General features: G+C 50.7%; 1 protein-coding gene and 1 long non-coding RNA gene across 3 annotated transcripts in view; one reads left to right on the top strand and one right to left on the bottom strand.

Moving 5' to 3' along the window:
• LOC138286667 (uncharacterized) overlaps positions 1 to 23,473 on the bottom strand; it is a 95,172-nt gene that overhangs the window by 14,397 nt on the left and 57,302 nt on the right. The gene's annotated exons all lie outside the window — the stretch shown is intronic.
• Positions 1 to 23,473, top strand: part of IHH (Indian hedgehog signaling molecule) — a 154,784-nt gene that overhangs the window by 112,973 nt on the left and 18,338 nt on the right. The window contains exons 3-4 of one of the 2 annotated variants that reach the window (XM_069227135.1): positions 11,488 to 11,659; positions 15,669 to 17,087. The exons of the other annotated variant lie outside the window; for it this stretch is intronic. Coding sequence (XP_069083236.1) covers positions 11,488 to 11,659; positions 15,669 to 15,858 — 362 coding nt within the window. The 3' untranslated portion in view covers positions 15,859 to 17,087. Of the gene's footprint in view, positions 1 to 11,487; positions 11,660 to 15,668; positions 17,088 to 23,473 lie in introns of those variants that run through there. 2 annotated transcript variants of the gene reach the window in all.

The raw sequence follows: 23,473 nt of genomic DNA, 5'->3' as shown, positions 1-23,473 counted from the left end.
AATCTGTACGAAAGAGAGGTCAAGGGGGCAGAGGGTTAAGGGTCAGAGGCCTCCACTGTTGTCAGACTAGTAGTTTCCTTTTTCACTTTACACCACGTAGATGGGGCAGAAAAGACAGTACATCCCTGAAGGTGCCATTTGTAGTTTACATTCCAAAGTGGAACAGAGCTTGTTAATTTATTTGTTAAAAAGTCCTGCATTCAAAGGCTGTGCCCCTCAACCTTCACCAGGCCTACAGGGATCTTTTTAGGTTCAGAGCTGCGATGGAGACACTCTTTGTACCAACTCTTTAAAAAAAAAACTCAATCGAAATCCTGAATGTCCCTTGTAAGACAATAGCCTGATTGTGTCTCTTGTGACACCAATCAGCTTCCTTCTGGCCGTGAGTGTGTGTGTGTGTGTGTGTGTGCGCTTGCAATGGAGAGCGCCTTAGGAGTGGATAGTTGGGTTTAGGCTGGGGGTGGGGGATGGGGGTTGTGTGTGTATGTGTGTGTGTGTGTGTGCACTTGCAATGGAGAGTGCCTTACAAGTGGATAGTTGGGTTTGGGCTGGGGGTGGGGAATGGGGGTTGTGTGTGTGTGTGTGTGTGTGTGTGCACTTGCAATGGAGAGTGCCTTAGGAGTGGATAGTTGGGTTTAGGCTGGGGGTGGGGGATGGGGGTTGTGTGTGTATGTGTGTGTGTGCACTTGCAATGGAGAGTGCCTTAGGAGTGGATAGTTGGGTTTAGGCTGGGGGTGGGGGATGGGGGTTGTGTGTGTATGTGTGTGTGTGCACTTGCAATGGAGAGTGCCTTAGGAGTGGATAGTTGGGTTTAGGCTGGGGGTGGGGGATGGGGGTTGTGTGTGTATGTGTGTGTGTGCACTTGCAATGGAGAGTGCCTTAGGAGTGGATAGTTGGGTTTAGGCTGGGGGTGGGGGATGGGGGTTGTGTGTGTATGTGTGTGTGTGTGTGTGCACTTGCAATGGAGAGTGCCTTACAAGTGGATAGTTGGGTTTGGGCTGGGGGTGGGGGTTGTGTGTGTGTGTATGTGTGTGTGTGTGTGTGCACTTGCAATGGAGAGTGCCTCAGGAGTGGATAGTTGGGTTTAGGCTGGGGGTGGGGGATGGGGGTTGTGTGTGTATGTGTGTGTGTGTGTGTGTGCACTTGCAATGGAGAGTGCCTTACAAGTGGATAGTTGGGTTTGGGCTGGGGGTGGGGGTTGTGTGTGTGTGTATGTGTGTGTGTGTGTGTGCACTTGCAATGGAGAGTGCCTCAGGAGTGGATAGTTGGGTTTAGGCTGGGGGTGGGGGATGGGGGTTGTGTGTGTATGTGTGTGTGTGTGTGTGTGCACTTGCAATGGAGAGTGCCTTACAAGTGGATAGTTGGGTTTGGGCTGGGGGTGGGGGTTGTGTGTGTGTGTATGTGTGTGTGTGTGTGTGCACTTGCAATGGAGAGTGCCTCAGGAGTGGATAGTTGGGTTTAGGCTGGGGGTGGGGGATGGGGGTTGTGTGTGTATGTGTGTGTGTGTGTGTGCACTTGCAATGGAGAGTGCCTTTACAAGTGGATAGTTGGGTTTGGGCTGGGGGTGGGGGTTGTGTGTGTGTGTGTGCACTTGCAATGTAGAGCGCCTTAGGAGTGGATTGTTGGTTTTTAGCTGGGGGTTGGGGTTGTGTGTGTGTGTGCATATATGTGTGTGTGCACATGCAATGTAGAGCGCCCTAGGAGTGGATTGTTGGGTTTGGGCTGAGGGGTTGTGTGTGTATATGTGTGTGTGTGCACATGCAATGTAGAGCACCTTAGGAGTGGATTGTTGGGTTTGAGCTGGGGGTGGGGGTTGTGTGTGTGTATGTGTGCATATCCACTGAACTTTTTGCTCCATCCTTTATGCGCACACACACACACACACACACACACACACCACCCCAAGCCCAAACCCAACAACCCACTTCTAAAGCACTCTACATTACAAGTGAGGAGGATTTGGTGAGCATTTTGGGTGGAGGGTGGATGAGTACTTTTACAAACATGTATCGTTTTGTTAACACATTTGGAGGACACGTGCATGGGTGTTTGTGCACTTTGGGTGAAGGGTTGGTTGAGAACTGAAATGGCACATTTTGGAATAACCAATGAAGGTTAGTCTGACTTCACGCAAGCACCAGTCAGATGTGGCGTGCTGACTACTGGCACTGGGATGGAAAGCTTGGGGGGGGGGAGTGGGGTGAATGTCAGGTCCAGTCTGGATCTTGGAACCATTTCCAACAGTTCAAGAGGACAGGAGGGCAGAGAAGATCCAGTGAAAGCAGCCTGGGCCAGGTGCCCGCCTCCACAGTGACGTCTCCCTCCTCCCCCTTATCGCCATCTCCTTGGTGAGAGCGGCACAGGGAGGGGCTTTGGAAATCTTCTGTCTAGCCCCCATTTGCTTGGTAAGTGATTCATGTTGTGTTTCGTTTTGTGTGTCTCCTGTTCATCGTCCTTCCTGTGTTAACCCCACCCACCTGCACCAAGGTCTTCTTTTGTGCATATAATAGTGTCATCTCATGCACTACACCAGCTTCAGGCTACTAGCCCCAAGGGTCAGAAGAAGGTCCCGTTCCACCCCATCACAACCACGCGGCAAGGGCTAATTGGAGGTCTGTGTGTGAAGTGCCTGTGTAAGCCCTCTTCAGAGCAGTACTTGAGTAACTGAGCCTCGTTGGTGGCCCAGTCACAGTGTCACTGTCAGAGCAGTCTTGGTTTATCCTCTCAGGGTCTGTGGTCTTGACGGCCATCGCTGGTCTAGATGAGAGAGGGTCACAGTAAAAGCAGCTCCCCGCTGTGGCCAGTGTCTGTCAGTGGAAGGGTAACTGTCTCATGTACTCTGTTACTTGGCTGTAGACCTGGTCAGCGGCTTTCACTTATAGCAACACAAAAGGATGATGGACGGAATGCTGGATATTGTCAAACACTCACCCCCAGTCACAGATCTAGCTTAAATCCATTGTTCTTTAGCTCACCACGCCACTCCAGTCTGGCCCCAGCCATATGCAAATCAGTCTTGACCCTGTTCCCCATGGGAACAGTCCAGCCCGAACTGCAAAATCAGGTCCTCTCTGGACCGGAAACCAGTATCCTAGGACCTGTTTCGGGGTATCACCCTTCGTCAGCCAGGCTAGCTTGAATCTAGTGACACAGGACCCCCAAGCGGGCATACCCTTCCCACTTAGGGCAACTATAGCAACATAAAAAGGGGCAGGGAGCAGGGTCAAGACTGATGTGCATATGGCTGGGTCCAAATTGCAGTGGCATGGTAGCAAAAAATGATGGATTCAACCCAGATCTGTGACTGGGGTTGAACGTTTGGCAATGTTCAGCATTCGGACCATCATCTTTTTGTGTTGCTATAGCAGCCATCACTGGCCCGTGAGTCTTGGATCATGTGTTACTAGCTCCAGTCTTTAAGCAGGATATTTTAATTTGTCAGGTATGTTCACTGCCTCCAGAGTAACCCTGGGTACAGGTCATTGCTACGACTCTTGAACACCCCGCCTGATGCCCCTGATACACACTCGACTTAAGAGGCCAATCCTTCTCAGCCAGTCTTCCTGGAAGGTAATAGCAGTCAAAGAGGGTTAGGAAACCTGAGTCTGACACTGTCATAGGATATATAGATACCTCTGCAGGACTTTATACAAGTTACAATGCTAGCAAGTGACATAGGTGCGCGTATGTCCCATCCGTAGCGGGAGCTGGACCTCTGGAGTTGCCGGACGGGGCACAATGTTTTTGATCAAGTACAGCATTGGTACAGGAGCTACCCGGATCTCTACCAAGAGGCACAATCCACACAAATATTAAGAAATAGGACCTAATCAGCAAATGCATTTAACAAAGTACTCTATTGTAACCAATCTACTAAGTGAAATATATTTTAAATACATAGCGGCCGGTTCAGTAAAGCTTTTATGAGTATGGGAAGTAGTACTAGAGAGATACTGTTTTGCATACTCCTAAATGTCTTTGCAAATTAGCCGTGAAACTACCCACTTTCTAGTGGTAAAAGTCCAAAAAGGGCTCAGCCCTGTCTTTTTATTGTAATTCTATATGAATGCTCCCTGAATAGTCCAATTTTATTCCCATTTTAGATGTTTTGGGCCAATTCACAAAAGTAGGTAATAGTATGTAAAAGAGTACTACAAGAGTACTACTTTATGTATTTAAAAATGCCATTGTGAATTGGCCCAAAAACAGTGCTTAATTTGTGCCCTGAGTTTTCCTATGCTCAGCGCCGGCACCTAATTTGTAACACCGGCATGTTTTTTCGTTGACAGCCCACCACAAGGTGGCGCTGACTGCCTATTTTCAGCAACAGCACATCAGTTTAGCAACTCAATATCAACTTAGGAAAAAATTAAGTGTGAAGGCCGTTAGTAGTGCAACACTCGCTGGGCAGTGGGTTGTGCAAGATGCAGTGGCCTCCTAAGCAGTACCTTGGGCTCTGGCACTTATTTTAGGAGAAATTAAAGTGCCCAAAACCACAAAATAATGATTGAGAGAAGAACAGCACTGGTGCAGTACAAGAGCAGCGCACAGCCTGGCTGGAGCTCACACAGTGTTACAATGTCAGGTCTTATCCCTTTTGGTGTAAGGAAGTACTCGTGTAACACCGGCCAGCTGCCAGGGATGCAGGGCAGAGGATGACTGAGGACTAGCTATTCCCCGCTCTTGGAAAATCTTGTGTGCTGGCCTGCTTACAGGGTAATTGTCCACCTGTCTGGCTCTCTGTGTTACCAAGAAACACTTTAGCGTCAGCAGGCAATCAGCCCACACTCCCCATTTCACTTTTTTATGCATAAAAATAGCTGCCCTCACTTTTATTCACAGCTTGTTAATGTGATAGACTAGTTAAATTTAAATTTCTTTCACAAACCTTTTTTATTCTTTTTCATGTTAATACACTTCTTGTCTGGTTTACCCAAAGTACCCATTTCATACTACAAGTAAATAAAACAGGCAAACTCCTTGTCTTGATTCCGTCCATGTGGTATGCAAGTATTCATTTGCTTTGCTGCCTCGCTGACAGTTCTCTTTTCCTCCTCTCGGTACTTATGTCATTTTGTTTAACAGAACTAAAAAGCAAAAGCTCTATTCTTCAATTCTATACCCAGAGGAGGATCATTTATCCGTGGATTGGGTACACTTTTGTATGTCCTGTTTGTATGTTCAACCTGAAGTCAACATATCACAAAAAATGTTAGGTGAGCCCTCACACACCTACCCAGGTGTCGTGCTTCATCCTCGGGCTTCCTCATTCACCAAGAATGATGATAATGGTGACTGGGCTTCCTGTACTGGAGAAAGCACTTTGGTGCTCTCATTAGTGTATGCGAGGAGCGGAGATCCTAAGAGTGCAGTTTGAATATCCCTCTGGTATCTCCAAAAATATTTTATTCCCTGAGGACCGAGGGGATTATTAAACATTAGATGGAGTGCTTAAGGAAGACTAGTGCTTCTGCACCATAGCGGTTAACATGTTTCTGCCCAGTGGGTCTGTGGCATTCATCAGGACCTTGTCTGTCCCAAGAGGTTCTTGTATTTTTGTTATTTCCTCTCCATTCTGTGTCAGACAAGTTTGTGAAATCCTTTCATTCCAAACAACACATTTAAAGCAATTAAAACATCCAGAAATATTCTGGTAAAATGTCCATCAGGAAAACACATGCTGCAAAGTTGAGCATCAATTTTCAGTGATGCAGAATTTGCACTTTATATGGTGTAATGTACTTGTGATTTGAAATATATCACCTGTAAGACAATGACACTAAGAACAGAATTACAGAAACACACTTAGGCAAAAACAAGACATGATTCTAACAGGACAGTAGCTGAGCATTACCTTGCCTCATAAGACTCTTTCAGTCAAGACAACATTTGGTGCCATAACTAGGATGGAAGCTAAAAAAGGTGAGGAAGAAAGCACATTTTATTATTAAATTGAAAACTTGCACCCATCTGGAATGAATACGGATGAGGAGCTTTGTCTCTTCCAACTGCAACATAATGTGTTAGTGGGCACATTGAGCAGCTCAGATACAAAGTGTGTTAACCAAGTGCAAACATGTTTGTTATTTAAAAATTTTGAGAAGAAATGAGACGGTAACACTTGGTCATGAAATTAAACCTTGAGAAAGGTGGTGAGGGTTCATCTCTTGGGCTGTCTCCTTATGCATAGAAGAAGACGAAGGTGGCAGGGGATCTGATTTGCATGGGCTCCTTGGTGGTTGAATGTAGAACAGAGGCAGCACTGGTGTAGGGCAGTAGGCAGACCTAGCGCATTGAGGATCTAGCACTGACACAGTGCCTTGCCAGCATGAAGTGGCCGGCACTGGTGAAGAGACGTAAAAATATCCCTTAACAGACTAAGGCCCTCATTCCGACATTGGCCGGCGGCGGTCGCCGCCAGCCTGTCGGGGGCCGCCAGAATACCGTTCCGCGGTCGAAAGACCGCGGCGGTGATTCTGACTTTCCCGCTGGGCTGGCGGGCGGCCGCCTTCAGGCCGCCCGCCAGCCCAGCGGGAAAGAGGCTTCCACGATGAAGCCGGCTCGGAATCGAGCCGGCGGAGTGGAAGCTGTGCGACGGGTGCAGTTGCACCCGTCGCGTATTTCACTGTCTGCGAAGCAGACAGTGAAATACATTTAGGGGCCCTCTTACGGGGGCCCCTGCAGTGCCCATGCCAGTGGCATGGGCACTGCAGGGGCCCCCAGGGGCCCCGCGACCCCCCCTACCGCCATCCGGTTCCCGGCGGGAGAACCGCCGGGAACTGGATGGCGGTAGGGGGGGTCGGAATCCCCTCGGCGGCGCAGCTAGCTGCGCCGCCTTGGAGGATTCCTATGGGCGGCGGTACACTGGCGGGAGACCGCCAGTGTTGCCGGTCCGACCACAGCTTTACCGCCGCGGTCGGAATGCCCATTGGAGCACCGCCGGCCTGTCGGCGGTGCTCCCGCGGTCCTCCACCCTGGCGGTTTGAAACCGCCAGGGTCGGAATGAGGGCCTATCTGTTGAACAGCTTGGTAGAGCTCAAGCAACTAGTTAGGACCGTGCTTGAAGCACATTCTGCCTGGTAAAGCTTAAGCAGCTAGTTAGCACAATTCTTGAAGCACATTCTGGTTGGTAAAGCTTAAGCAACTAATTTCACAATTCTTAAATCATAATCTACTATGTAAAGCTTAAGCAACTAGTTAGTACAATTATTGAAGCACATTCTGAGTAGTAAAGCTTAAGCAGCTAGTTAACACAATTCTTAAAGCAAATTCTGCTTTGTAAAGCTTAAGCAACTACTTAACACAATTCTTGAAGCACAATCTGCATGGTAAAGCTTAAGAAACTTCTTACACAACTCTTGAAGCACATTTTGCTTGGTAAATCTTAAGCAACTAGTTAGTACAATTCTTGAGGCACACTGCTTGGAAAAGCTTAAGCAACTAGTTAGCAAAATGTTTAAATCACATTCTGCTATGTAAAGCTTAAGCAGACAGTTAGCACAATTCTTGAAGCATATTCTGCATGGTAAAGCTTAAGCAACCAGTTGGCACAATTCTTGTAGCACATTCAGTTTGGTAAAGTTTATGCAACTAGTTAGCACAATTCTTGAAGCACATCCTGCTTGGTAAAGCTTAAGCAACTAGTTAGCACAATTCTTCAAGCACATTCTGCTTAGTAAAGCTAAGGCAGCTAGTTAGCACCATGCTTGAAGCACATTCTGCTTGGTAAAGCTTAAGCAACTAGTTAACACAATTCTTGAAGCACATTCTACTTGGTAAAGCTTAAGCAACTAATTATCACAATTCTTCAAGCACATTCTGCTATGTAAAGCTTAAGCAACTAGTTAACACAATTCTTGAAGCATGTTCTGTGTGGTAAATCTTAAACAACTAGTTAACACAATTCTTAAGGTACATTCTGCTATGTAAAGCTTAAGCAACTAGTTAACACAATTCTTGAAGCACATTCTGCTTGGTAAAATGTAAGCAACTAGTTAGCACAATTCTTAAACACATCCTGCTTGGTAAAGTTTATGCAACTAGTTAGCGCTATTCTTGAAGCACATTCTGCTATGTACATCTTAGGCAACTAGCTAGCACAATTCTTAAAGCACATTCTGCTTGGTAAAGCTTAAGCAACTAGTTAGCACAATTCTTGAAGCACAGTCTGTGTGGTAAAGCTTAAGCAACTAGTTAACACAACTCTTGAAGCACATTCTGCTTGGTAAAATGTAAGCAACTAGTTAGCACAATTCTTAAACACATCCTGCTTGGTAAAGCTTATGCAACTAGTTAGCGCTATTCTTGAAGCACATTCTGCTATGTACATCTTAGGCAACTAGCTAGCACAATTCTTAAAGCACATTCTGCTTGGTAAAGCTTAAGCAACTAGTTAGCACAATTCTTGAAGCACAGTCTGTTTGGTAAAGCTTAAGGAACTAGTTAACACAACTCTTGAAGCACATTCTGCTTGGTAAAACGTAAGCAACTAGTTAGCACAATTCTTAAACACATCCTGCTTGGTAAAGCTTATGCAACTAGTTAGCGCTATTCTTGAAGCACATTCTGCTATGTACATCTTAGGCAACTAGCTAGCACAATTCTTAAAGCACATTCTGCTTGGTAAAACCTAAGCAACTAGTTAGCACAATTCTTAAAGTAGATTCTGCTTGGTAAAGCTTATGCAACTAGTTAGCGCTATTCTTGAAGCACATTCTGCTATGTACATCTTAAGCAACTAGTTAGAACAATTCTTGAAGCACATTCTTTTACCAAACACAAGCATGAAATTGACTTGTTCTAGAAACTTCCGGACCTTGAGCTACATCCTGAAAGGCAAAGTTTCTCCTCCTTCATCCCGATTCCATCCTGAATTGGCACAGGTTTAGCACAGCAATGACTTATAAAGTACATGCAAATACTCCAGTGTATTTTTAATGCTGTCTCCAGGTGTGTTCTTCACCTACGACGGCACTGATGGTGGATGCGGAGGCTGGACGCATGGGGAAGAGTTTTGTTTCAGAGGTAGACTCCAGACTCTTCTGTGTAGCAGACTTTGGGCCTGATTTAGGTCCTGGTGGAGGTGAATGCTCCATCAGCAATGTGACGGATATCACGTCCGCCGTATTACGATCCCATTATATCCTATGGGGATCGTAATACAGCAGACAGGATATCCGTCATGTTTGTGAAGGAATAACCCCTTCCGCCACACCCTCACTCAGATGCTATGTCTGGAGTAGTTCAGAGAGAATTCTGCGCTTCAGGTTTTCAGCTGGTTTTGATCTTGTTTCTCAATGGACAAGTTCTGAACTTCTGAGCCTCCTCCCTGCGGCTCTTTGTCATTCTTGCTCCCCTCAGAGTGGTCCTGATTCCCGTCAGGGACATTCTCTCGCCTGATGATTGTAGACATTGTAGTAAGAAAAGCACATTAGCCAGCCAGGAGGACTTCTCAAGTCTAAACCGGGGTTCCTATTTTTCTTTTTGCACGGGTATTTTTAATTCTGGCCATTCAAGGTCATAGGCAGAATCCCCAGTCCATGCCAAGGTCTTGGCCAGGACCAGCGCTCCACGTCAAGGTCATAAGCAGAACCAGCACTCCATCTCAAGGTCAAAGCCAGGACTAGCACTCCATGTCAATGTCATGTGCAGGACCAGCAGTCCATGTCAAGGTCATGTGCAGGACCAGCAATCCATGCCTAGGTCAGGCAGGATCAGCACTCTATGTCAAGGTCATGTGCAGGACCAGCATTCCATGGCAAGGTCATAAAGAGGACCAGCACTCCAGGTCAAGGTCATGGATAGGACAAGCACTCCATGGCAAGGTTCATGCCTAGGTCATAGGCAGAACCAGCACTCCATGTCAAGGTCAAAGCCAGGACCAGCAGTCCATGTCAAGGTCATGTGCAGGACCAGCACTCCATGCCTAGGTCAGGCAGGATCAGCCCTCCAAGCTAAGGTCATGTGCAGGACCAGCAGTCCATGCCAAGGTCATAGGCAGGAACAGCACTCCATGTCAAGGTCATGTGCAGGACCAGCACTCCATGCCTAGGTCAGACAGGACCAGCAGTCCATGTCAAGGTCATGGCCAAGACCAGCACTCCATGTTAAGGTCATGGATAGGACAAGCACCCCATGTCAAGGCCATGTGCAGGCCCAGCATTCCATGGCACGGTCATAGAGAGGACCAGCACTCCATGTCAAGGTCAAGAGCAGGGCCAGCACTCCATGTCAAGGTCATAGCCAGGACCAGCAGTCCATGCCAAGGTCATAGGAAAGACCAGCAGTCCATGTCAAGGTGATAGGCAGAACCAGCACTTCATGTCAAGGTCATAGGACCAGCACTCCATGTCAAAGCCATGTGCAGGACCAGCACTCCATGCCAAGATGATAGCCAGGACCAGCAGTCCATGCCAGGGTCATAAGCAGAACCAGCACTCCATGTCAAGGTCAAAGCCACGACTAGCCCTCCATGTCAAAGTCATGTGCAGGACCAGCACTCCATGGGAAGGCCATGTGCATGTCCAGCACTCCATGTCAAGGTCATGTGCAGGTCCAGCATCCATGTCAAGGGCATGGAGAGAACAAGCACTTTATGTCAAGGTCATGTGCAGGTCCAGCATCCATGTCAAGGTCATGGAGAGGACAAGCACTTCATGTCAAGGTCATGTGAGAGTCCAGCACTCCATGTCAAGGTCACGGAGAGGACTAGCACTTCATGATAAGGTCAGGTGCAGGTTCAGCACTCCATGTCAAGGTCATGGGGAGGACCATCTCTCCATGTCAAGGTTATGTGCATGTCCAGCACTCCATGTCAAGGTTGTGTTCAGGTCCAGAAGTATAGGCCCAAGCCAGGGTCTTGATTTTCAAAAGAACCCTCTAAGGGTGACGGCTCGAAGAGCAACTGGAAGGTAGAGATATTCTTGTGTACTCAAACCTTATTGTGTTTCCTCAGGGTCAGCCGTCCACCTGTGGCCTGGATCCTATTGGAAGCCACCACCCTTTGTCCGCGGCCATGAAATGCTGGCAGTAGTGAGCCAGTGATGAACTACCACATCACGATGCCCTGAAACCAGGTAGCACCAGGCAGCGCCGATCCCCTGAACCATCAGTGGTGTAACGAAACTGCAAAGTACATGGAGGGATCCCCCTCCAGAACCCAGCCAGGAGCTCTCAGGCCAGGGGCCTGCCATGCTTGCACAGTGTACTGTGCTGAGGGGGCCACTTGGGGACCCCACTCACTGTGGGGTCTAATGTTACACCACTGTGAACCATGGCATCAGAGGAGCTGGGAAGGCTTCCTCCTGGTGCCAGGGCCAGAGAGTAATGGTACCCCATTATCAGGTAAATCCTTAACCTAGACCCCCTAAACCAAAAAAAATGGCACACTCACAAAGAGTTAGGGGCAACCACCCATGTGCACATTTCTTGAACATATCCTGAAGAAGCTTGCAGAGGGTGTGATGTTTCTGCCTCTTTCTTCCGCAGAGTCGGGGCAGGCCGCACTACCCAAGGGGTTCCCGCCTCGATACGGGTGGATGATGATGGTGCCAGGGGCCCGCGACGCCGCTATGGCCAGCTCCCCATCAGCCTGGAAGGAGTGGGGCACTTACAAGCTGCAGGCGGAGGGCGGCTACGGAACGTGCCTCGGCCAGCGGAGGTACGTGGTCCCTCAAAGCGCCCCTGTGCAAGTGGCTGTCTGACACCCAAAAGAGAATTAGGGCCTGATTGAGATGTTGGCAGACGAGGATGATGGGTACCCTGTCTGCCAAAATAGAAATCCCATAGGATATAATGGAGTTTATGTTTCAGCGGATGGCATACTTGTCATCATAGTGACGGAGTAACTCGTCCGCCAACATCTCAGTCAGGCACTTAATGATGTAGATAGACTGGAGAATGGATGACTGCCTTCAAAGATAATCCTTCTGGGAGAGGGCGTGGGCTCATAATATGGCCTCCTCGGCCCCAGTGCACTCACAGTCATAGTTTTGGTTAACAGTGTACACAGGGCAAGTGAGGCCTGACTGTCCAAGCTCACACTGAGAGTCAGGCGCAGTTCAGCAAGATATGTGGTCTGTTATCGTAGACACAGCTGATCGCAGACTGAGCCACTTGGAAGTGAAGGAGCTCGCCTCAGCTCACACTGAGTGTCGGGGACAGAGATGCTGCTTGACTGCGTCATGAAGAGGTCAAGGGCTCGTCTCAAGTCAAAGCGTTCAGTCCTATCAGAGTCTGTGTTACTAAGAGATAGTGAGGTGAATGAAGGCACAGGGAGGTGAGTGCACTCTCGTGAGGTCACACAGAGAGTCCGTGGCAATACTGAGGATAGAGTGAGACACAGGGAGGTGAGTGCACTCTCTTGAGGTCACTCAGAGAATCAGTTCAGAGCTGGGGTAGAGTGGGGCACAGGGAGGTAAGTGCACTCTCTTGAGGTGTCACTCAGAGAGTCAGTGGGAGTATTGCGGCTAGAGTGAGACACAGGGAGGTGAGTGCACTCTCTTGAGGTGACTCAGAGAGTCAGTGGCAGCGCTGGGGGTAGAGTGAGACACAGGGGGGTGAGTGCACTCTCTTGAGGTCACACAGAGAATCAGTGAGAGTATTGGGGGTAGAGTGAGACACAGGAGGTAAGTGCACTCTCGTGAGGTCACTCAGAGAGTCAGTGACAGCACTTGGGGCTAGAGTGAGACACAGGGGTGAGTGCACTCTCTTGAGGTCACTCAGAGAGTCAGTGGCAGCGCTGGGGGTGGAGTGAGACACAGGGAGGTGAGTGCACTCTCGTGAGGTCACTCAGAGAGTCAGTGACAGCCCTTGGGGCTAGTGTGAGACACCGGGGGTGAGTGCACTCTCTTGAGGTCGCTCAGAGAGTCAGTGGCAGCGCTGGGGGTAGAGTGAGGCACAGGGCGGTGAGTGCACTCTCTTGAGGTCACACAGAGAGTCAGTGGGAGTATTGGGGGTAGAGTGAGACACAGGGAGGTGAGTGCACCCTCGTGAGGTCACTCAGAGAGTCAGTGACAGCACTTGGGGCTAGAGTGAGACACAGGGTTTAAGTTCACTCTCTTGAGGTCACTCAGAGAGTCAGTGGCAGCGCTGGAGGTAGAGTGAGGCACAGGGGGGTGAGTGCACTCTCTTGAGGTCACACAGAGAGTCAGTGGCAGCGCTGGGGTAGAGTGAGACACAGGGAGGTGAGTGCACTCTTGTGAGGTCACTCAGAGAGTCAGTGACAGCCCTTGGGGATAGAGTGAGACACAGGGGGGCGAGTGCACTCTCTTGAATTCACACAGAGAGTCAGTGGGAGTATTGGGGGTAGAGTGAGACACAGGGAGGTGAGTGCACTCTCTTGAGGTCACACAGAGAGTCAGTGGGAGTATTGGGGGTAGAGTGAGACACAGGGAGGTGAGTGCACTCTCGTGAGGTCACTCAGAGAGACAGTGGCAGCGCTGGGGGTAGAGTGAGTCACAGGGGGGTGAGTGCACTCTCTTGAGGTCACACAGACAGTCAGTGGCGGGTTGGGGGTAGAGTGAGACACAGGGGTGTGAGTGCACTCTCTTGAGGTCACACAGACAGTCAGTGGCAGCGCTGGGGGTAGAGTGAGGCACAGGGGGGTGAGTGCACTCTCTTGAGGTCACACAGACAGTCAGTGGGAGTATTGGGGGTAGAGTGAGACACAGAGAGGTGAGTGCACTCTCGTGAGGTCACTCAGAGAGTCAGTGACAGCCCTTGGGGCTAGAGTGAGACACAGGGGGGTGAGTGCACTCTCTTGAGGTCACTCAGAGAGTCAGTGGCAGCCCTGGGGGTAGAGTGAGGCACAGGGTGGTGAGTGCACTCTTGTGAGGTCACATAGAGAGTCAGCGGGAGTATTGGGGGTAGAGTGAGATACAGAGAGGTGAGTGCACTCTCGTGAGGTCACTCAGAGAGTCAGTGACAGCCCTTGGTGCTAGAGTGAGACACAGGAGGGCGAGTGCACTCTCTTGAGGTCACACAGACAGTCAGTGGCAGGGTTTGGGGTAGAGTGAGACAAGGGAGGTGAGTGCACTCATTTGAGGTCATACAGTCAGTGGCAGCGCTGGAGTTAGATGGAGGCACAGGCTGGTGAGAGTAGCTCCATGAGACGAGGATCACACAGAGAGTCAGTGGCTGAGCTAGTGATGGATGGAGGCTCGGGCTTGTGAGTGGAGCTCCAAGAGACGTGGATCACACAGAGAGTCAGTGGCTGAGCTGGGGTTGGATGGAGGCACAGGCTGCTGAGTGTAGCTCCATGAGACCAGGATCACACAGAGAGTCAGTTGCTGAGCTGTAGTTAGATGGAGGCACAGGCTGGGGAGTGTAGCTCCATGAGACCAGGATCACACAGAGAGTCAGTTGCTGAGCTGTAGTTAGATGGAGGCACAGGCTGGGGAGTGTAGCTCCATGAGACCAGGATCACACAGAGAATCAGTGGCTGCGCTGGAGTTAGATGGAGGCACAGGCTGGTGAGTGTAGCTCCATGAGACGAGGATCACGCAGAGAGTCAGTGGCTGAGCTAGCGATGGATGGAGGCACAGGCTGGGGAGTGTAGCTCCATGAGACCGGGATCACACAGAGAATCAGTGGCTGCGCTGGAGTTAGATGGAGGCACAGGCTCAGGCTGGTGAGTGTAGCTCCATCAGACGTGGATCACACAGAGAGTCAGTGGCTGAGCTGGGGTTAGATGGAGGCACGGGCTGGTGAGTGTAGCTCCATGAGACGAGGATCACGCAGAGAGTCAGTGGCTGAGCTAGAGATGGATGGAGGCACGGGCTGGTGAGTGTAGCTCCATGAAACGTGGATCACACAGAGAGTCAGTGCTGAGCTGGCGTTAGATGGAGGCACGGGCTGGTGAGTGTAGCTCCATGAGACGAGGATCACGCAGAGAGTCAGTGGTTGAGCTTGAGTTGGATGGAGGCACAGGCTGGTGAGTGTAGCTCCATGAGACCAGAATCACACAGAGAGTCAGTTGCTGAGCTAGAGTTGGAAGGAGGCTCGGGCTGGTGACTGAAGCTCCAAGAGGCGAGGATCACACAGAGAGTCAGTGGCTGAGCTGGGGTTGGTTGGAGGCACAGGCTGGTGAGTGTAGCTCCATGAGACCAGGATCACACAGAGAGTCAGTGGCTGAGCTGGGGTTGGATGGAGGCACAGGCTCAGGCTGGTGAGTGTAGCTCCAAGAGACCAGGATCACACAGAGAGTCAGTGGCTGAGCTGGGGTTAGATGGAGGCACAGGCTGGTGAGTGTAGCTCCAAGAGACCAGGATCACACAGAGAGTCAGTGGTTGAGCTGGAGTTGGATGGAGCCACAGGCTGGTGAGTGTAGCTCCAAGAGACGAGGATCGCACAGAGAGTCAGTGTCTGAGCTGGGGTTAGATGGAGGCACAGGCTCAGGCTGGTGAGTGTAGCTCCATGAGACGAGGATCACGCAGAGAGTCAGTGGCTGAGCTAGCGATGGATGGAGGCACAGGCTGGGGAGTATAGCTCCATGAGACGAGGATCACGCAGAGAGTCAGTGGCTGAGCTAGCGATGGATGGAGGCACAGGCTGGGGAGTGTAGCTCCATGAGACCAGGATCACACGGAGAGTCAGTGGTTTCCCGGCGCTAGGACGGCCTCCTGCCCAGGTGAGGCACCTGCTCACTGACATGCCTTCTTTTCTTCCAGGGCCCCTCCCGTCGAGGAAGAGCTCGGCTCCTCGGGGTGGAGTAAGAGGAGGAAGAGGCGGAGGAGAAAGAAGAAGAAGGAAGGCGGGAAGGGCAGAGGGGGGCGTGGGAGAGATGAAGAAAACAGGGGGAAGAAGAGAGATGAGAAGAGAGTGAAGAAGAGGGGCCCGGAGAAGGGCAGGTCCATGTGAGGGAGAGGAGGGGCCTGAGGGCAGAGATGGAGGGAGGGCGTGAGGGAAGAGGTGACAGGTGACGTGGAGACTCCAAGAGGGGAACTGACTCGGAAAGTGGGGTGAAGGGAGGAGACAGAGAAGAGAAGAGAGAGTGAGAAGGAGAGAGGAAGGCAGAGGCGGCGGTGAATGGGAAACAGAGATGAACGTGTGAGATGTGAGAGATGGACAGATGAGAAAGGAAATAATAGGGGAGAGCGGAAAGGGAGAGGAGAGAGAGAGAGAACGGGAGAGAGCGAGAGAAAGAGGGAGAGATAATGAGAGAGAGATAGCGAGAGAGAGAAAAAGAGAAAGAGAGAGAGAGAGAGAGAGAGAAAAAGAGAGAGAGAGAGAGAGAGAGAGAGAGAGTGGGGGAGAGGAGAAATAGAGGGAGAGAGGGGGAGAAAGAGAGACAGAGATAGTGAGAGAGAGACAGAGAGAGAGAGAGAGAGAATGGGAGAGAGCGAGAGAAAGAGAGAGAGAGAGAGAGAGAGAGAGAGAGAGTGGGGGAGAGGAGAAATAGAGGGAGAGAGGGGGAGAAAGAGAGACAGAGATAGTGAGAGAGAGACAGAGAGAGAGAGAGAGAGAGAATGGGAGAGAGCGAGAGAAAGAGAGATACAGAGCGAGAGAGACAGAGAGAGATAGAGAGCGAGAGAAAGAGAGAGAGAGATAATGAGAGAGAGATAGCGAGAGAGAGGGAGAGAGAGAGAAGAAAAGAGAGAGAGAAAGAGTGGGGAGAGGAGAGATAGAGGGAGAGAAGGGGAGAAAGAGAGACAGAGATAGTGAGAGAGAGACAGAGAGAGAGAGAGAGAGAGAGAACGGGAGAGAGCGAGAGAAAGAGAGATACAGAGAGAAAGAGACAGAGGGAGATAGTGAGAGAGAGAGAAAGAAAGAGAGATACAGAGCGAGAGAGACAGAGAGAGATAGTGAGAGAGAGCCCTGAGGGGATCGGAGAGAGCACAGTGAGCCGAGTAAGAGGAAGTGAGTGTGAGGGCGGGAGAGACGAGGGCACAGAACACCAGGAAAGGCAAGTGTTTGGAAAAAGTATGTGAAATGAGCGGAAAGGGCGGACATTCATAAAGATATGTTCTATTTTTTACTTGTTAAACATAGTTAATATATTCCTGTAATTAGAGTTTCCTTTATGATCCACGCTGTATATATTTGTTTTAGAAAAAGCTAAGAAGTTCTTTAAATAAATTATGGCTTGGAATTCTAGATGTCTTTGTGTTCATTATCTCTGGGCCTCCAATGCTGGATGGTGCATCAGTGTGGCTCTCCTGTGTGTGGTTGTGCACAAGTGATGGAGATCATATCTTTGTGCAGTGTGGCTCCCCGTGTGTGACTGTGCACCAGAGATGGTCGGTAGGTCTGTGTGCTGGAGTGTGCAGTGTGGCTCCCCTGTGTGTGACTGTGCACCAGAGTTGGCGAGCAGGTCTGTGTGCTGGAGTGTGCAGTGTGGCTCCCCTGTGTGTGGATGTGCACCAGAGATGGTGAGCAGGTCTGTGTGCTGGAGTGTGCAGTGTGGCTCCCCTGTGTGTGACTGCACCAGAGATGGTCGGTAGGTCTGTGTGCCGGAGTGTGCAGTGTGGCTCCCCTGTGTGTGACTGCACCAGAGATGGTCGGTAGGTCTGTGTGCCGGAGTGTGCAGTGTGGCTCCCCTGTGTGTGGATGTGCACCAGAGATGGTGAGTAGGTCTGTGTGCAGTGTGGCTCCCCTGTGTGTGACTGCACCAGAGTTGGCGAGCAGGTCTGTGTGCTGGAGTGTGCAGTGTGGCTCCCCTGTGTGTGGATGTGCACCAGAGATGGTGAGCAGGTCTGTGTGCTGGAGTGTGCAGTGTGGCTCCCCTGTGTGTGACTGCACCAGAGATGGTCGGTAGGTCTGTGTGCCGGAGTGTGCAGTGTGGCTCCCCTGTGTGTGACTGCACCAGAGATGGTCGGTAGGTCTGTGTGCCGGAGTGTGCAGTGTGGCTCCCCTGTGTGTGGATGTGCACCAGAGATGGTGAGTAGGTCTGTGTGCAGTGTGGCTCCCCTGTGTGTGACTGCACCAGAGTTGGCGAGCAGGTCTGTGTGCTGGAGTGTGCAGTGTGGCTCCCCTGTGTGTGGTTGTGTACCAGAGATGATGAACAGGTCTGTGTGCTGCAGTGTGCAGCAGTTTGGCTATCCTGTGTGTGGTTGTGCACCAGAGCTGGTGAGCAGGTCTGTGTGCTGGGGTGTACAGTGTGGGTCCCCTGTGTGTGGTTGTGCCAGAGATGGTGAGAAGGTCTGTGTGCTGGAGTGTGCAGTGTGGCTCCCCTGTGTGTGGATGTGCACCAGAGATGGTGAGGAGGTCTGTGTGCTGGAGTGTGCAGTGTGGCTCCCACGTGTGACTGCACCAGAGATGGTCGGTAGGCCTGTGTGTTGGAGTCTGCATTGTGGCTCCCCTGTGTGTTGATGTGCACCAGAGATGGTGAGGAGGTCTGTGTGTCTGTGTGCTGGAGTGTGCAGTGTGGCTCCCCTGTGAGTGGTTGTGCACCAGAGATGGTGAGGAGGTCTGTGTGCTGGAGTGTGCAGGGTGGCTCCCATGTGTGGATGTGCACCAGAGCTGGTGAGCAGGTCTGTGTGCTGGGGTGTACAGTGTGGGTCCCCTGTGTGTGGTTGTGCCAGAGATGGTGAGTAGGTATGTGTGCTGGAGTGTGCAGTGTGGCTCCCCTGTGTGTGGATGTGCACCAGAGATGGTGATTAGGCCTGTGTGCTGGAGTGTGCAGTGTGGCTCCCCTGTGTGTGGAAGTGCACCAGAGATGGTGAGGAGGTCTGTGTGTCTGTGTGCTGGAGTGTGCAGTGTGGCTCCCCTGTGTGTGGTTGTGCACCAGAGATGGTGAGCAGGTCTGTGTGCTGGAGTGTGCAGTGTGGCTCCCTGTGTGTGGATGTGCACCAGAGATGGTGAGCAGGTCTGTGTGCTGGAGTGTGCAGTGTGGCTCCCCTGTGTGTGGGTGTGCACCAGAGATGGTGAGCAGGTCTGTGTGCTGGAGTGTGCAGTGTGGCTCCCCTGTGTGTGGATGTGCACCAGAGATGGTGAGCAGGTCTGTGTGCTGGAGTGTGCAGTGTGGCTCCCCTGTGTGTGGATGTGCACCAGAGATGGTGAGCAGGTCTGTGTGCTGGAGTGTGCAGTGTGGCTCCCCTGTGTGTGGGTGTGCACCAGAGATGGTGAGCAGGTCTGTGTGCTGGAGTGTGCAGTGTGGCTCCCCTGTGTGTGGTTGTGCACCAGAGATGGTGAGGAGGTCTGTGTGCTGGAGTGTGAAAGAGTTAGTGTTGGTGTGTAAACATGTGGGCACGTACATCCAAGTGAGTGCGCAAGTAGTAGTGGTGCATGGAAATTCATATACACTTTTGAAGAATGTGCACACTTGCACGTGTGTGCTCACACATAGGTGCATGAGGATTGTTATGCAGGGAGATGAGTGTGACTCATTTTATACATCTTCATTTTATTTAGATTTGGTTTTTATCCAACGTTCTAGCTGCACGTGCAAAAATTGAATTACTATAAATGTAATGATAGTATTTATCAGTGTAGATCAAAAAAAGTGAATATATAATAATGCTGTGGGGTTTAGAGCAAGATTATGCGATTAAAGGTAATGTTTCAGGATTGTGTTTACTGAAAGGCGTATTGTATAGCAATGAGGAATTATGTTCAGTGATAAAGCATTGTGTTTAGTTATGGAGCATCACATTTAGGGATTATGGATTGTTTTTTTTCTGATTACGGATAATGTTTAGGTATTAGGGATAGTTTTTAGGGAACACGGATAGCATTTAGGGATTAGACATAGGGGGTCATTCTGACCTTGGCGGTCCATGACCGCCATGGCGGATAGCGGCGGAAGCACCGCCAACAGGCTGGCGGTGCTTCCTGGGCGATTCTGACCGCGGCGGTAAAGCCGCGGTCAGAAAAGGGGAGCCGGCGGTTTCCCGCCGGTTTCCCGCTGGCCCAGGGAATCTGCCATGGCGGCGCTGCTTGCAGCACCGCTATGGGGATTCCGACCGCCTTCCCGCCAGCCTGTTTCTGGCGGTGTCCACCGCCAGAACCAGGATGGCGGGAACGGGTGCCGTGGGGCCCCTGGGGGACTCTGCACTGCCCATGCCACTGGCATGGGCAGTGCAGGGGCCCCCTAACAGGGCCCCACAAAGATTTTCACTGTCTGCTGTGCGGACAGTGAAAATCGCGACGGGTGCCACTGCACCCGTCGCACCCCTTCAACTCCGCCGGCTCCATTCCGAGCCGGCTTCATTGTTGAAGGGGCTGTCCCGCTGGGCCGGCCGGCGGTCTTCTGGTCTTTTGACCGCGAGCGGTCTTTCGGCGGGAACCGCTTGGCGGGCGGCGACCGCCGCGGTCAGAATGACCGCCATAGTGTTTAGGGATTAGAAATAGTGTTTAAGGAATACAGATAGCGTTTAGGGATTATGGATAGTGTTTAGGGATTACAGATAGCATTTAGGGATTATGGATAGTGTTTAGAGATTAGGGACAGTGTTTATGGATTAGGGATAGTGTTTAGAGATTAGAGATAGTATTTAGTGAATAGGGAAAGTGTTTCTGGACTAGGAATAGTGTTTAGGGATTAGGGACAATGTTTAGGGATTAGGGATGGTGTTTAGGAATGACAGCTAGTGTTTAGAGATTATGGATAGTATTTAGCGATTAGGGACAGTGTTTAAGGATTAAATATAGTGTTTAGGGACAGTGTTTAGGAATTACAGATAGCATTTAAGAATTAGGAATAGGGTTATGGGATTAGGGATATAATTTGGTGATTAGGGATAGCATTCAGGGTTTAGGGATTATAGATAGAGATTAGGGATATTGTTTAGGGATTACGGATAACGTTTAAGGATTACCGATAGTGTTTAGGGATTACAGATAGCGTTTAGGGATTAGAGATAGTTGCATGGATTACAGCTAGTGCTCTAAGTGCACTGTGGCACACATGCTTGATGGTGGAGTACCCACATTTTTGTAAAGATTTTTTGGCAAGCGTGAGGTTTTGGCATTCTTGATTTTTTGAGTAGATGATTTTGTGGCTGTGATTTTAAAATCTGTGGTTTCATAAATGATCTCTTCCTTGTGCTTTGGCTACGTAAATAATAGATACATTGTGCATACATGTGCACGATACGGCACGAGGTAGACACTGAGCAGATCATGCCCAACTAAACAAACACACAGAAACGCGCACAGAGACACACACACTATCTGACATGCACACCGACATACAGGCGCACACATACATCTGCACACTGACATGAAGCACACACATACATCGACACAAAGCACGCGCCCACCTATACAGGGACACACATCTGCACACTGACACAAAGCACGCGCACACCTGTACAGTGACACTCACACACACATCTGCACACTGACACAAAGCACACACACCTGTACAGTGACACTCACACATCTGCACATTGACACAAAGCACGCACACACCTGTACAGTGACACACACATCTGCACACTGACACAAAGCACGCGCACACCTGTACAGTGACACTCACACATCTGCACATTGACACAAAGCACGCGCACACCTGTACAGTGACACACACACATCTGCACACTGACACAAAGCACGCACAGACCTGTACAGTGACACACACATCTGCACACTGACACAAAACACGCGCACACCTGTACAGTGACACTCACACACGCACATCTGCACACTGACACAAAGTACACACACTCTCCCTTTCATGGTGCTCGGAAGCTGTCTGGGTGTGCCGAGTAACACCTGGGCTGTCACCGTTGAGCAGTGGGATAGGTGCACTTAGGGGTGCAGTGAGGCGGGCGCGTGTTGTGGTAAGGCAGTGGCCACAATGCAGGGCTGCAGCTGTTTCTAGTTTGGGGACGCCATCACCGCAACATCACAGTCGCTTTTGTGTGACAAATCAAGGTCTGCTGGTGTCATGGAACCACAATCGCAGGAAGTGAAATCACATCCTTAGGACAAAACACATCACAAAGCCACTGACCCTTATAGAATAACAGGGAACTGACACAAAGTTCTGCAATAAACGTGACATAATAACTCAACATGTATCAAAAACGATAAAAGGAAGGCAAAGAGGCCACAGGCCTGTAGACTCATGTATGGTGTCCCCACCATCAGTTACTGTGCCACTGAATGCCAGGCTTCAGTTAGCTCCTCATTCGTGTGGAGGGAGGTGGGGTGATGGGCTTGCCTAGTTTCCTAGGTCTATGCGTGACTAGCTGCCTGAGTACAGGTTTTGCTTTACTGGCTCTTTAAAGGGTGCCAATAGTATCTAGGTGCCCTTCAGCCAGGGTGACTGGAATTATGCGGCACGGGATGGGTAAATTACATGGCGGTGTGCCGTAAATTATGCGGCAAGAAAGGGCAAATTGTGTGGCGTAATATCGCACATTTTACAAGAGTTTTACTTCATTATTTTGTAATTTTTACACTTTCTGAACATAGGTTGCACCTCATTAGCACCAGCTGAACACTGAAATGTAGCAATAACTAACAGAAAGGTGATTAATCAGTCTTTGCAGCGCGTGTCCCTGCGTTATTAAGAACTTTTGAACCGTTTGAGCTAGAAACACATTTTTTTCTTAATTCTGAGGATTATGCGGCAAATCTATAGTAAAAAAACGCCGCGGACCCAGAGTGGCGCAATGCCAGAGGCCCTGCCTGCGGCGCACAGCACTTTCAGCTCCAGTTCCACATCTGAGGATGCACCAGAGCAGGGCTGCTTGGTTTCTTTCCTTAGACTTCTCCAAGGGCCCAGATCTTGCAGGGCTTTGCATCAGGTTTAGATAGCTGTTCTTTAGTGAGTGCCGAGAAGACTCGATTGCATCCACATTTGGGTACTTCGGTGCAGAGTTACTAAGGCGGTCATTCTGACCGCGGCGGTCGGCGCCCGCCAAGCGGTTCCCGCCGAAAGACCGCTCCGCGGTCAAAAGACCACGGCGGCCATTCCGGCTTTCCCGCTGGGCCGGCGGGCGACCGCCAGAAGACCGCCGGCCGGCCCAGCGGGAAAGCCCCTTCAACAATGAAGCCGGCTCCGAATGGAGCCGGCGGAGTTGCAGGGGTGCGACGGGTGCAGTGGCACCCGTCGCAATTTTCACTGTCTGCAAAGCAGACAGTGAAAATCTTTGTGGGGCCCTGTTAGGGGGCCCCTGCACTGCCCATGCCAGTGGCATGGGCAGTGCAGGGGCCCCCAGGGGCCCCACGGCACCCGTTCCCGCCATCCTGGTTCTGGCGGTGGACACCGCCAGAAACAGGCTGGCGGGAAGGGGGTCGGAATCCCCATGGCGGTGCTGCAAGCAGCGCCGCCATGGCGGATTCCCTGGGCCAGCGGGAAACCGGCGGGAAACCGCCAGCTCCCCTTTTCTGACCGCGGCTTTACCGCCGCGGTCAGAATCGCCCAGGAAGCACCGTCAGCCTGTTGGCGGTGCTACCGCCGCCCTCCGCCATGGCGGTCATGGACCGCCAGGGTCAGAATGACCCCCTAAGTCTGTGGAATGAGTCACAGCAATGCATGTTTTTAAAATGTTTTTATTGAGCTTCTGTGTATACGTTACATCAT

The sequence above is a fragment of the Pleurodeles waltl genome, chromosome 3_2 (genome assembly GCF_031143425.1).
Source record: "Pleurodeles waltl isolate 20211129_DDA chromosome 3_2, aPleWal1.hap1.20221129, whole genome shotgun sequence".
NCBI lineage: Eukaryota > Metazoa > Chordata > Amphibia > Caudata > Salamandridae > Pleurodeles > Pleurodeles waltl.
Note: the sequence above shows the minus strand (reverse complement) of the source record. Positions and strands in the feature narration are given on the sequence as shown.